The sequence below is a fragment of the Acipenser ruthenus genome, chromosome 7 (assembly GCF_902713425.1).
Source record: "Acipenser ruthenus chromosome 7, fAciRut3.2 maternal haplotype, whole genome shotgun sequence".
Taxonomy (NCBI): Eukaryota; Metazoa; Chordata; class Actinopteri; order Acipenseriformes; family Acipenseridae; genus Acipenser; species Acipenser ruthenus.
This window is the reverse complement of record NC_081195.1, coordinates 27160454-27175133: the sequence shown is the minus strand read 5'-3', so window position 1 is coordinate 27175133 and position 14680 is coordinate 27160454. Positions and strand designations below refer to the sequence as shown.

The 14680-nt window shown below is 46.3% G+C and overlaps 1 protein-coding gene across 2 annotated transcripts in view; it reads left to right on the top strand.

Moving 5' to 3' along the window:
- The window catches only part of LOC117969223 (NACHT, LRR and PYD domains-containing protein 12-like), a 243786-nt gene that overhangs the window by 132783 nt on the left and 96323 nt on the right, over positions 1-14680 (top strand). For both annotated transcript variants that reach the window (XM_059026730.1, XM_059026731.1), the window contains one exon: positions 13757-13933. In XM_059026730.1, the coding sequence (XP_058882713.1) occupies positions 13757-13933 (177 nt within the window). The remainder of the gene's footprint in view (positions 1-13756; positions 13934-14680) is intronic.

Below are 14680 nucleotides of genomic sequence, written 5' to 3'. Positions count from 1 at the left end.
TGATATTGTAAGTGGGTGGGAGTTTGTATAAATTTGCAGGTGTATTTACATTAATGTTGGGCTGTGCTGACCTTTTTAAATACACACTGTCTGGCTGTGGTCTGACAGGGTGGACTGTGGTTTGACTATGAAGCTGTTAATGAGCTGGGGGTCCATGTCAGTGATGAAATAGTCCACCACACTGCAGCCCCGAGCAGAGCTGAAGGTGAATCTTCCTAGAGAGTCTCCTCTAGTCCGGCCGTTTACAATGTACATTCCTACACTTCTGCACATCTGCAGCAGCTGGTTCCCATTCTTATTAACTACACTATCATAGCTGTTTCTGTTTAGTGTGATAGAGTCTTGGTACAAAGGAGAATTTCCAAAGATCTACTTATTTCCTTCTATTGTTATAAAATCATTTTCTCTGCCTGTTCTGGAGTTCAAGTCTCCACACAGCAGCACATTACCCAGTGTCTGGAAGTGCATGTAGCAAAGTAGCTAGTGAAGGGGAACAGGTGTAGCGGTGATGCGATGCAGGAATGACAAGCAGACAACAGCATCCAGTGAAAAGGTGCTTTATTTATAATCCAGGTCTGGCGACCGTTAAATAATAAATCCCCAGCTATACACACCAATGTGTAAAGCACGGGGATAACAGAACAGGGCACAGTCCCGAACAAAAAATGAACACACGGTCACCAGTCCTGGGTGAGTGCAGTCGTGCTGGTGCTGAGTGCATACACAAGTATTTTTTTGTGACGGTAGTGCAGTGGTGCTCCGGATTGTGCTGACCCTCGGCGACAGCTCCGGAGATGTGCTCTAACTGTCTGGTGATGTAAAAACACAAACAATTACAACACAGACAAACACAACACAAAACACGTAACACGTCTTTCTCCTTTTTATTATTGAGAGCTCCTCTCTCAGTCCTTCTCTCTACTGAGCTTTACCCAAACGAAGGAAAAGAACAGCGTTACCCTGGCCCTTATATGTAATCCCGCATGATATCTAGGTAAACGGTTGCAGCTGCCTTATTACTTGCAGCTGCCCCTCGTTTACCTGTCAAATCAATACGGTCTTACAACAGAGTCTCTCTTCTTTCCAGGCTGACCCACTTCCCGGTCCCGGAAACGAACTGTCAGGCCAGCCCTTCCAGATACTTCTCCTCCCGTTCTTTAGCGCCCTCACAGGTCGGGAGGAAGATTTATCACCAGAACTCATTGTATTTCTGTCACATATCCCACCGCTCAGAGTGGAGCTGAAGGAACACTTGGCTAAATCTGCCTTTCCCATTACTCCCCCCTCCCGGGAAAAATAATCCGCATTTTGGTGGTCCTTCCCCGCACGGTGTACCATATGGGCTGCAATGCCAGATACCACCGAGTTATCCGGGCATTGCTGTCCTTCATTGTGCTTAACCACTTGAGTGGGGCGTGGTCTGTGACCAGATCAAATGAGTGTCCCAGCAGGTAATATCGTAAAGAGTGAGAAGCCCATTTAATGGCCAAACACTCCTTTTCGACTACGGAGTAGCTGCGCTCCCGAGGTAACATTTTTTTGCTCAGGTACAATATCGGGTGTTCTACTCCAGCTACTTTTTGGGACAAGACTGCACCCAAACCTACATCCGATGTGTCGGTGTGGAGGATGAATCTCTTGGTGAAATCTGGAGTAATAAGAGTGGGGGCCTGGCAAAGTTTACGTTTAATCGTATCAAACGCTCCCTGACACTCAGCTGACCATTTAATTACATTTGGAGCACTCTTTTTGGTGAGGTCGACTAACGGGTTAACCACTGTGGCGTACTCGGGGATGAAGCGACGGTAATAACCGGCTAAGCCCAGTAGTGACCTCACCTGAGTCTTGGTTTTGGGGATCGCTGCATCAACCAAAGCCTGGATTTTGGTGACCACAGGTCTCACCCTTCCATTTCCCATTAAAAATCCCAAATATTGAGTCTCTGTTTTGGCAAACGCACATTTCCTCAAGTTAGCTGTCAGCCGGGCTGCCCTTAGGGACTGAAGAACGGCTGCAACCCTAGCCAAATGCTCTCGCCAGGTGGAGCTGTAAATCACCACATCATCAATATACGCTGCTGCATATTCATGATGTGGGCGTAAAACCTGGTCCATCAGTCTCTGAAAGGCAGCGGGCGCACCATGTAGCCCAAATGGCATGGTTTTAAAGTGGAACAGCCCTTCTGGTGTTGAAAATGCGGTTTTCTCTCTGGAGCTGCGGGTTAAAGGGATTTGCCAGTATCCCTTCGTCAGGTCCAGAGTGGAAATAAACCTCGCTTTTCCCAGTCTGTCTAAAAGTTCGTCGACCCGAGGCATGGGATACGCATCGAACTTAGTAATAGCGTTTACCTTTCTGAAATCCACGCAGAAGCGGTTGGTGCCGTCCTTTTTAGCCACTATGACAATGGGGCTGCACCACTCGCTCCTGGAAGGTTCAATCACCCCAAGCGCGAGCATATCCCATACCTCTTTGCGCACGCCACTCCGTCGACTTTCCGGGATCCGGTACGGTCTCTCTCGCACTGTGACACCTGGTGGAGAGATAATGTCATATTCAACTAAGTTTGTTCTGCCGGGCCCGTCAGAAAAAACATCGCTGAACTCCTCAATAAGCTTACGCAGCTCTCTTTGCTGATCCGGAACCAATTGTTTCCCCATTGAAATCGTTTTTGTGCTCGGGGTCTCTGGACAGGGGCCTAAATCATCCTCCATATTGCCTGGGGCTATAAATAAGACCTCCCTTGCCTGCCAGGGCTTTAACAAATTAACATGGTAAATTTCACGTTCATTCCGGCGATCGGGCTGTCTAATTTCATAATTTACTTTCCCTATAGCCCGAATCACCTCATACGGCCCCTGCCATTTAGCACACAGTTTTGATTCTGATGAGGGAAGTAGCAGCATTACCTTGTCCCCTGGTCGAAAGGTTTGAATCCGTGCATTTTTGTTGTAATGCTGCTGGTGCTGAGCCGATCTGAGGTTGTCTTGGGCCAAACCAAATCCAGGCGATCTCTTAGTAGGAGCACATACTTCACTACATTTTTGGACGAGCCTTTGTGCTCCTCCCACCCCTCTCTCAGCAGGTCGAGAATGCCGCAAGGCTGCCGGCCGTACAGGAGTTCAAAGGGGGAGAACCCCGTTGAACTCTGCGGCACTTCTCTCACCGCAAAAAGGATGGATGTAGGGAAGAAGCGATGCCCAATGTTTCTGCTTCTGTGTTACGAATCGCCTCAGCAACGACTTTAAGGTCTGATTAAAACGTTCAACCAGACCGTCCAATTGTGGATGATAAACGGACGTCCTGATGGGACATATTTTCAATATTTTGTACACCTGGTGTAACGTATTGGACAAAAAATTGGTCCCGTGATCGGTCAAAATCTCCTTGGGGATCCCTACTCTAGCCATAATCTGCGCTAACTCTGTGGCTATTGCAGCGGCACTAGTGGACCTCAATGGAACTGCCTCCGGGTATCGCGGTGCATAATCCACCACCACTAATATATGCGTATACCCGGAGTCAGAAGGTAGCAAAGGGCCCACTATGTCCATTGCAATGCGCTCGAAAGGAGTGGAAATAATCGGCAGTGGGACCAAAGGGGCGGGGCGCACTCGACCCGGCGCTACTCGCTGGCAGTCTGGGCATGTGGCTACATATCTCGACACATCAGTATGAAGACCGAGCCAATAGAATCGAGCCAATATCCGTTCCCTCGTCTTCTCTGCTCCGAGGTGCCCCGCAAAAGGGATATCATGCGCCAGCCTCATGACCTCTGCCCGACAAGACGGGGGAACCAACAATTGTGTTACAGGCTGTCCTGTGCCCGCGGCTAGGTTTACCCTATACAGTAATTGCCCCTTAATACTGAAATGTGGATATACTAGCGCCCCAGCGCCGTCAACATCCTTACCTTCAATGGACCGGACCTGCCCCCAAGCGTGCACCAGTGACGGGTCGTTATGTTGGCCCCACACTAGGTCCGCGATTGAGTACCACGGGTCCGGTACATTGAGAGGGGCTGGAATAACCTCTGCCCTAGTCGGCCCAGTAACCTCGCTCTCTCGGTCACACTGCGTTCCCACTCCCTTCGACTGGCGTTTGCATTGCAGCACTCTCCCACCAGACCCCAGCCTTGTCTCAAAAACGCTCCCCCCCATTTCGCGGTCCGTCTCTCCTTATTTGTCTTTCTAGGACGGAAAAGAGGGGAAAACATTTCAGTGTGAAAAGGAAACACATCACCAATCCATTCCTTTTTTTTTTTTTCTCTGCCACGTTTACGTGTGTGGCTGAGACTGCCATTATTTGCATCAATTCTTTGAATTTTGGCCAGTCTTGGCCCAGAATAACTGGGTGTGGCAACCTTTCCGGCACCCCGACTACAAGGTGACGTTTTATCGGTCCTACCGATAAATATACTTTTAATGTGGGGTATGCCGCCGTGTCTCCATGGATACAGGAGATGGCCACCTGACCTTGTGGCCGCCACGACACACGCCCAGGAGAGCTGTCCTAATCAAGGTTTGCTCACACCCTGTGTCCACTAATGAGTGGGTTTTCACATTCCCTAAAACAACATTAATCAAACAAGGCCCCTCCCGACCATTTTCCCCACGCTTACCAGTTTCAGGTGCCCAATTGCACGCGGCCACGTCACACTCCATGGCAGCGGGGCATGACCTGGCCAGATGTCCCGGCTGGTGGCACCTAAAACAGATAGGAGGGACAGAGGGGGCATAGGGTAGAAATGTGTCCCGCTGCTGGTATGGCAACGGGGCAGGGGCAGCACCTCTACTCCAGCTGGGGGCCAACCTTGGTCTCCATGGGGGGGAGGCAAGGGGGCCCAATGGGGTCGGCACTCTCGGAGGTCTGGGTCCTGGGAACAAGGGTGGTGGTGGTGTTGGAGGAGAGGGAGGGAGAGGTCGGCTGCTCCAAAGGGCAGGGGCCGACAGGATCCCGACCCGGGCAGAAGTCAGGGAGTCTTCAAAGTCTTCTGCCAATTTGACCGCCTCCTCCAAGGTGTCAGGGTTGTGGCGCCGACCACATGGCAGAATTGCTCCACCACAATGGCTTCCCCCATCTGCTGGGCGGTCTTCTTCCCGGGGGTCAGCCAATGCACCATGTGGTCGCACAACCGCTCTGCAACCACCCTGGGGCGTGTCTCCGGGGCTCTCCGGTACTCCCTAAACCGCGCCCGGTGGGTCTCTGTAGTGATGTTCAGGCGGCGGAGGATAGCCTGCTTGACCAGGTCGTACTCGGTGGCGTGATGGTCACTCATCGCTTGGTAGGCTGCCTGAGCCTCCGCGATCAGGCAAGGTCCCAACTGGCTAGCCCAGAACTCCCGCGGCCAAGCCGCCGCGGTAGCCAGCCGCTCGAACGCCACCAAATACGCCTCCGGGTCATCCTCCGCCGACATCCTTATTGCCCGTGCCTTCGGGGGCGACATCAGCGGTGTTGTGGTAGGGGTCGTCGCTGCGGCAACGGCCAGCCCTACCCGTTCAATGAGCGCCATGTAGCGCTCCTCCCTCCTTCTCTCCTCTGCGTCGCGTCTGCTCTCCAGGGCCTGCAGCAGCTCCGCCAGCGCGTTGCGGTCCATAGTCCCGTGCTCTGACACCACGTGTGGCAAAGTGGCTGGTAAGGGGAACAGGTGTAGCGGTGATGCGGTGCAGGAGTGACAGGCAGACAACGGTATTCCAGTGAAAAAGGTGCTTTATTTCTTTTCCAGGTCTGGTGACCGAAAAATAAACAAATCCCCGGCGATACACAACAATGTGTAACGCACGGGGATAACAATAAACAGGGCACAGTCCCCAACAAAACAAACAGACGGTCACCAGTCCTGGGTGAGTGCAGTCGTGATGGTGGTTTAGTGTAAACACAGATAGTGCGGTGTGCAGTGGTGCTCCGGACAGTGCTGACCCTTGGCGACAGCTCCGGAGTAGTGCTTTAACTGTCTGGTGGTGAAAAACACAGACAATTACACAGACAAACACAACACGTAATTATTTTCCTTATTTTAACAACGAGAGCTCCTCTCTCGATCCTTCTCTCTCCAAACTCTATATGTAATCCCGCATGATATCTAGGTAAACGGTTGCAGCTGCCTTATTACTTGCAGCTGCCCCTCGTTTACCTGTCAAATCAATACGGTCTTACAACAGAGTCTCTCTTCTTGCCAGGCTGACCCACTTCCCGGTCCCGGAAACGAACTGTCAGGCCAGCCCTTCCAGATACTTCTCCTCCCGTTCTTTAGCGCCCTCACAGGTCGGGAGGAAGATTTATCACCAGAACTCATTGTATTTCTGTTACAGTGACCCTGAACAAGTTACTTAACCTCCTTGTGCTCTGTCTTTCGGGTGAGACGTTGTTGTAAGTGACGCTGCAGCTGAGGCATAGTTCACACACCCTAGTCTCTGTAAGTCGCCTTGGATAAAGGCGTCTGCTAAATAAACAAATAATAATATGTGTTCACACTTGTACATGCTCATACACACTCCTTCTTATAGACAGGTTAGCTAGTCCATTGCTCACCTTTGTTGCAGCCGATGCTGTCAGTAATCTGGAACAGATTATGTGAAGGAGTTGCTTGATGTTACTCAATTCGGATGTTGCTGGATCTTGCGTGGTGATGGGCTATGTGCACAATGGGGAGGTGAGCGAAGCTGTTTTAGATCTTCCTGTTAATCTCATGAATACTGTGCTCTGGCACATCTTTTCTCAGCAGCAATGTGGAGAGAATGATTTTGGCCACAGGGAATCGCTGTGTGGCCAGTTTGACCAGTTGTTCCAGTGATTTTGGGCAGATCTTCTGAATGCTGCGGCAGGTCGTTTGTCCCTGTGTGGAGTACGATGTATTTTGGGGCTACAAGCTGTGGCTTGGTTATAATCTGGAAGGCTCTCTCTATATTGGGGCATCTGATTTTAGTAAATGTGCTTTCCCGGAAACAGACGCCTTTCGTCAAGGTAGTGCCCGTTGGAGTCCATGAGAACCACCACGTCAGGCTGGGTTGTTTGTTGATAGTTTGGGGGTTTGAAGGTTGAGTCTGTTCTTCAGGGGATGGTGTTGGTGTCTTGTACTCTGCATTGTCTATGTCTGTGTTGGTGTTGGCTGTTGTATTGCTTCTCTGCTGTTGTGTGGTGTTCACAGCGCTGTTGAGAATGTCCCCTTCTGAGGGCTGTGATTGTGAATTCCCCTTTTGTCTCTCTACAGCAGCCAATGCTGCCTCTGCGTTTTCAGTCTGAGACTCATGATCATCCCTTTTTCTGATTCTCACTCCTGGTTGGTGCTCTCTTGCTGCGTATACCTGTTTGTGCCAGCGTGTCTTTCAGACTCTGCAGTTCTCTGTGGAGGCTCCTTGTCTCACTGAGCTGTGCCTTCTTCTGCAGCTCCTCTGACCTTCGTCAAGCCGCTCTTCAGATGATTGCTCTCTAACTGTAGGTCACTCACTGTGCTTTCAGTTCAGCCACCACTACCTTATGTTCATTTTTTACTTTATTGATTTCGTCTTTTAGCTGTTCTATATGTTCTCCTTCATTTAGTTTGGCTGTGACTGATTCTCTGAATTCAGTAAACTCCCTCTCCAGGTCTGACAGGCTTTCACATGGCTGGGCGTCTTTGGTGACTGACTGGGGGTGAGCTGGGCAGTGTTCCTGGCAGGCTCTGTGCTGGCTGTGGCGTCTGCAGCACTACAGTCCGCACCCTGTCTGCCCTGCAGTGTGCAGCTTCTCCTTGTCAGCCTGTTGCTTCACTGTCAGGAAAGACTGTTCAGAAGTGTCTAGGCTGGCCTCACTGCCTTGTATCAACACAGTGCCATTGTGATAGACATTGAATGTAAATACAGTGATGTCAGGGTCTGTGTCTTCTGTTATCACTAATTGTCTGCATTGCAGATGCCTCTCTTTTTAAAGTGTCTGAATGTGTTACACAGAGCATTGTGCCAGGCGGCTGGCTGCTCTGTGAAGAACACCAGCTTTGTTTTGGTCCTGGTCTCTCCAGATAGGGAGAAGTCTGCCACTAGTGTCTCTGGGCTGTCTGTTAAGAGATCAGTTTTAAAGGTGTTCCTAGCCTGTACAGTCCTCAGCTCCTCTGGGTGTGGGATTTCAAAGCTCTCTGGACCCACCTGTGGCAGTTGGCTCAGAATCATCAATGTCACAGTTTCTGTAGCCGGCCTGCAGGGATCGGGGGTTTCCCTCCTTTTCAAACTGTCATCTTCCATCTCAGGCCTTAATTCTTACAAAAGATGTACTTTTACTACTTAAACAAATTTTAAAATACATTTCCTTGTCCCTTACTGTAGAGTAGATGTAGAAAGCAGACCGCTATCTTCCTGCTTCAGTATTTGATGTGGTGTTTTGTTTTCCTGTACACTGCACTCTTATGTGTGCTGTCTTCTCAGTTAAAAGTAGTAAAATACTCTTCTTTGGATTTTTTGTATACCGAGCATCAAAAGAAACTCATCACTATTATAACACATTTATTTATTTAAAAAAAATAAAGTATATAAATGATGGACATTGACAAAATGTTTTTGGTTTCTTTTTAATCACTCGATCATTCATCCTAGACCATGACACGCTTGAGTGACTGTGACTGAAGCATATGCACTTAATCACCTAATTAGTGAGACAGTTGATTGGACACTGGATATGGAGTGATTTCAGCTGTTGAATTGCAAGCTTGAATAACAGCAATAAAGAAAATCACAGAAGCAAAAAACAATATGCCACGTCTGTCAAGAGAGCAGCGCCTTCGTGCAATCGGCATGTTGGAGGCTGGACTAGGGCAGCATACTGTGACTCACCTTCTTGGGTGCTCACAACCAGCAATTTCAAACCTGGTGAGATGGTATAACCAGACACACTCTGTCAATGACAGGCCACGAACTGGGAGACCAAGAGTCACAACACCTGCCCAAGATCAACAGATAATTTTGCAGCATTTTCGTGATGTCAGTTGTTAATCAGCACAATAAAAAGTCACTGCACATCTAGTGAATTTTATCCAAATGATAAGTGATACGTTTCTTTTGATGCTCAAATATAAGTGATAAGTTTCTTTTGATGCTCAGTATACAGTATATACCATTATCATTTTATCACATCTTATGTTGTGGTCTCTCTCCGTCTCCCCCTCCTCCCTCTCTCTGTCTCTTTGTCCTCTCTGTGTCTCCCTCTCCTTTCTCTCCCCCTCCTCTGTCTGCCCCCCACCTTTCTCTCCCCCCTCTCTGTCTCTCCCTCCTCGATCACCTCTCCTCTCTGTCTCCCCTCTCTATCTCTTCTCTCCCGCTCTGTCTCAACCCTACTCTCTCTCTGTCTCCCCTCTTCTCTCTCTGTCTCCCTCCTCTCTGCGTCACCCATCATCTGTCTCCCCCTCCTTTCTCATACCCTCTCTCTGTTTCATCCCTCCTCTCTCCATCTCCCCCTCCTCTCTTTCTCCCCCTTTGTCTCTCCCCTGCTCTCTGTTTCTGCCCTCCTCTCTGTGTCTCCTCTTCCTCAGTCTGTCACCCCCTCCTTTCACTCTGTTTTCTCTCTTTCTGCACCTCCTCTCTCTGTCTCACCCTTCACTCTCGCATTGCCCTCCTGTCTGCTTATCTCTATATGCATTTTGGCCACAATTAATCATTGTTTGAACTGGACATTGAACTCCCCAATCACCGTTTCTAAATGTACACGTTTCCAGTCTCATTGGAGTTATTCCAGGGAATAACTGTAAGAATGTAGAAATAAAGCAATCCCTGTTACCAGCTATCTACCCTGAAATTATACAAGAAGAATTCTAATAATATCATGAAGGCTGCTGAATAAACTATAAACTACATCTTAAAGATCAGCACTTAGCCTATATCAGGGGTATTCAATTACATTCACTGGAGGGCCAGATAAGGCAATGTTGTCAAAATCTTGGGGGGCCACAGGGTGCTCATGATGTGTGTATTGGGGGAGGGGGTGTAAAACCACTTACTATGATACAATTTCTGATTTATTAATACAATTACAAAGCAAATATATTTGTAATCTTAATTTTATTAAAACGATTACATTAAAATGGGCATCTAATTTCCATTCTGTCACAAATTGACACCCGCTCGCACCGTCTTTGTTTTCTAAAGTTACTGCACAACCAGCATGCAAGTGAAGTAATGAAAGCACGTCAGTCAGTAGTGGTGGCAAATTTGAGGGGGGCTACACCCCACTTTGTGTGGGCATGCATAAACCCATTGAAATGATTTTCAATAACAGAAGTGGACCAGGGTCAACAGCAAGCATTTAAACAAACCTTGAGGACAGATAGAAGTTACAGGAGAGGAGTCATTATCTGAAGAAGTGAAATGATAATAGTGAACTGTACAAAAAATAATAATCACCGTTAGGTGTGGAGTGTACTGACGTGAATGGGAATGAATGTGCATGCAGAGTGTGTGAATAAAGTTTATTGATTGAGGGCAGCTTACATACAGAGTCAGTTGTAAACAAGGAAGGAGACGGGTTATTACCAGATAAAGTGCAGTGATCATTTGTTCCTCTATTAGGGCGTGTTTCCAATTAATATCGCTTGCTAGGGAACGCAAATACCCTGTAGATAGCGGTGACCTTTCAACCATGCGTATCTGCAACTAGCATTTGTAATGAAGGACAGCTGACCAGTAAAAACTACTTTTATAAAAACCTGCCTACTTCTACCTGAAAAAAACCTTAAAAAATCAAATGAAAAAGCATGTCCCCAGGACTGAATGTATCACTGCTGTGCACTAAGTGCTGTGCAGCTGGATGTCTTTGAGATCGGTGCAGTTTGTTTCATTTACAGTGTCTTTGACGATCTCATTCAAGCAATCCACAGTGGTAATGACGGTGTGATTTGCCACTAGAAACACTACTTTCAATGCTACCCTTGTGTTTTTGTCGTTAATCTCCAACACGGATGCTACTTGGAAGCAGTTTATTTTATTCAAGGCAGAATGTGGAGTAGCATTGTTAATATGTTTTGTTGTTTTTGTATCTTATTGAGACTCTGCAGTATTTGCAGAAGCCTTTGGCTGTGTCTTCTGGATCAGCAATCAGCCACCCTAAAAAAGAAGACTTTACTGAGCTATTTACTTTCATTGTATAAAGATGTGCTCTATTCATTAAATTACTTATCTTCAAATACAATGGAAACTGAAACATTTCAGCATGAATAAAAGGCTTTGTATTTTTTATTTGAAAATAAGCCAGTTATAAGGGAATTACTCTTAATCATGCTACATTAATTACAGTATTTACAAATACAGTATTTTTTTATTGACTGTTAACAAGTAGCTTTCTTATATATTACATATTTCCTTTTTAAGGGTCAGTTAATATAACTTGAATATTATTATTATATTTAGGGTTGCTTTTTTTCCGTGTTTTTCCCCCAATGTTTTCTTTCTCTTTAAGAATTCGATTGATCCCTGCTAGTCATTTAGTACTAGCAGTAAAATTGTTTAATTTAAGTGTTTTGGTGCGTGCAGAATGAAGAAACTGCATGCAACCGAGGGTGCAACATTTTAATAATCTAGAATTTAAAACAGAATAAATGCAGGACACACTTTCTTACAATCGCTATTGGTAATTGTATAAGCATGAATAAAGACGAGTCACTTATTAAAATGTTGCGCTCTCGTTTTAGCGTTCTTCATTCTGCATTTAATGAGAAAGTAAAGACTTGGACGATTTCAAAGCACATTTAAAACCTGGTAAATTAAAGTGATTTTACTATTATTACAATATGCATTTTATATGACGGTCTGGTCTCACTAACGTCTTCTAACAACAGTGCTTTGAATCTGCTCATACTATATCTGCTGACATGTATTGAAACGAAGTTCAATTTGTTTAAAGGCATTTTTACGATATGTAATAAATAACGTGTGTGTGTGTGTGTGTTACTCCGATTCTGATTGGATGTGTTATTAATCATGTTGTGTCAATCATGGCAGAGATTTCATGTTTAAAAAAAAAAACACAGCGTTTTGCTAAAACTGCCCAAAAACCGACAACCCGCTTAGCATCATTTCTCTGTAAAGTGTCATTAAAAACAGCCACATTTTGTGAATAAAACGCCCGGTTGGCAGCACTTCAGCTGACATCCGACAAGCCAGACGGAAGGCTCTCGTGGGCCGGATTTGACCCGCGAGACGCCAATTGAAGAACACTGGCCTTTATGCAGTGACCTGGAAAAATATCCTTCCAATAACTGAACTGTATTTTATATTTTATTTGACCTCTGAAAACAAATAGAAAATGTTTGGTTTTTCAATTTCAAATACAGTAACACACTTCCTCTGTCTGGCTTCTTACCGTCTGCTTGATAAACATTATGGAAGCATTCGATATTTTTGGCTTCAGTCTCTAACTCGTGTTCCCCCGGTGCTGCGCAGGTTGCTAGGATACGGTGTGCCTGGCGTCCCATGCAGCAGTGTCATCTGAGGTGAATGAACTCGATGGTTTATCGGTGTGACACGGTGTGACAGGGTTCACCGAGAGGGTGACGTCAGGCCAGAATGCAGGAACTAAAACAGACCCGGTAACTGCAGTGCAAAGCGCTGCGGCGCCGTCTATTCAAACACAAAATGAACACACTGATTACAGAGCAAATAACAAGGTTAAACAAAATCACCAACACTAAACCCCAGGTCAGGCTGGGCAATCGCCTGCACTCACCCAGCAGTTTACTTTCAGTTTCATTCTTTTCTTAAATACATATAAATAAATCACAATACAAACTACAAATGCACAGGGGCAGGGTAATTACTGTAGTGGACATTACTGTGTGGACAGAAGCTCTCGTTCAAGCAAGCCAGAATAATTGACATGTGCAAATTTAAACTGGTGCCCAAACCGAAAAACACAGAATCCAAGTCACTCCCCCCAAATGTGAACATTTATTCATCCAAAAATGTAACTTAGATTGAGTAAATATGGTATTTTTATATTTTCAAACACCATTATAACTTTATTTTAATTGTTTTGTAAAATTCCCACTGCAGCAGCAATAATATACAATTAAATATCAATTCCAATATAGTCAAATCTTTATCCTTTATTCTCAACAGGTCTTATAAATGCACTCCTTCATATATAATGTGCAAATGTTTATAACAAACATGATTGATTAAGAACTTCCTTTATAAAAGTTTCCCATAGTAGAAGCATTGCAAAGTGTAATAAAGCACAGTGAAAGCATGTTCAAGCATTTGAAAAAGCATGGCAAACCAGGTTAACCTGTGGTAAATGCAAAGTATAACCATGAGCAAAGCATAGCATGCAAATACTGTGGTAAACCTTTCTAAGGGTTATGATGCGAGTCATTGTAGAAGAAAGCTGACCCGCGTGTCGTTCTCCTCCAGTGATAAGGTGGCAGTATTTGAATGATAGGAGCAAGTCTTGATTCCTGCAGTCTTTTGAAATCAAGTCTGTTATTTTTAAGTTGCACTTTGATGGCTGGCTCCCCTCCCCTCTCTTCTACTCCTAAACTTGATTTATTCTCCCCCTCCCCCTCTTTCTCTATCCTCACCCCTCTCTGTCTCCCCCTTTCTGAACTTGTCTCTCATAATCTTCTTTCCTCTCCCCTCCACTCTTCTCCCCACCTCCCTCTTTCAGTTGCCCTTCTCTCCTTCTCCCCCTCCCCTCCTCTCAGAGTTGTTCTCCCCTCCCCCTTTCTTCCCTCTCACACTGAGTTGTCCCTCCTCTCCCTCCTCTCACGCTGTGCTGATCTTCTCTTGTCTCCTGATCTCTGCAGGCTGGTGGATTGTGATCTCACATCTCTATGTTGTGAGGATCTCGCCTCTGCTCTCTGTACAAACTACTCAAACCTGACAGAGCTGGATCTGAGCCGCAATGACAAGCTGAAGTATTCAGGAGTGAAACTACTGTGTGCTGCACTGAGGGATCCAAACTGTAAATTACAGAAACTGGGGTAAGTAGACACTCTGGGTGTTTGTGTGAATATTATATCACTGACACAGACAGATCACATCTTCTCTCCTCCTCTCTCATCTCCACCCCCTCTTCCTTTGTTTCATCAGTTTAATAGAACATCTTGTTTTTGTTGTTTTTCTAATAACACTTCACTAAGACCTGGGGCCGTATTCCTGAAAGTCTTCTTAAGAAGAAATCATCCTTTTATTGTTTTCCTGCACCTCCTTGTAAACGAGGCCTCGGTCTGAAAGGGTAAATCTCCTGGTTAAATAATTAATAAAATAATAAAACAGGCGAAACCTGATAAAGTTCTTAAGAAGATATTGAGGATCTTTCTGAGTTCCTTCAAGTGCAATTCTTCACAATATCTTCAATTTCTTCTTTAGAACCTCTTTAATGTCATCTTAAGAAAACAGTTCTTGAAGTTTTAATGCTCCCTCCCCTCTCCCCCTCCTTTCTCTCTCCCCCTCCTGTCTCTTTCCCCTCCTCTCTCTCCCCCTCGTTTCGCTCTACCCCTCCTCTCTCCCCCCTCTCTCCCCCTCCCCCTCCTTTCTCTCTCCCCCTCCTCTCCTCCTTTCTCTCTCCCCTCCTCTCCCCCTTCCTTTCTCTCCCCTCCTTTCTCTCTCGCCTCCTCTCTCCCCCTCCTTTCTCTCTCCCCTCCTCTCTCTCCCCCTCCTCTCTCGCCTCCTCTCTCTCCCCTCCTCTCTCTCCCTCCTTTCTCTCTCCCCCTCCTCTCTCTCCCCCT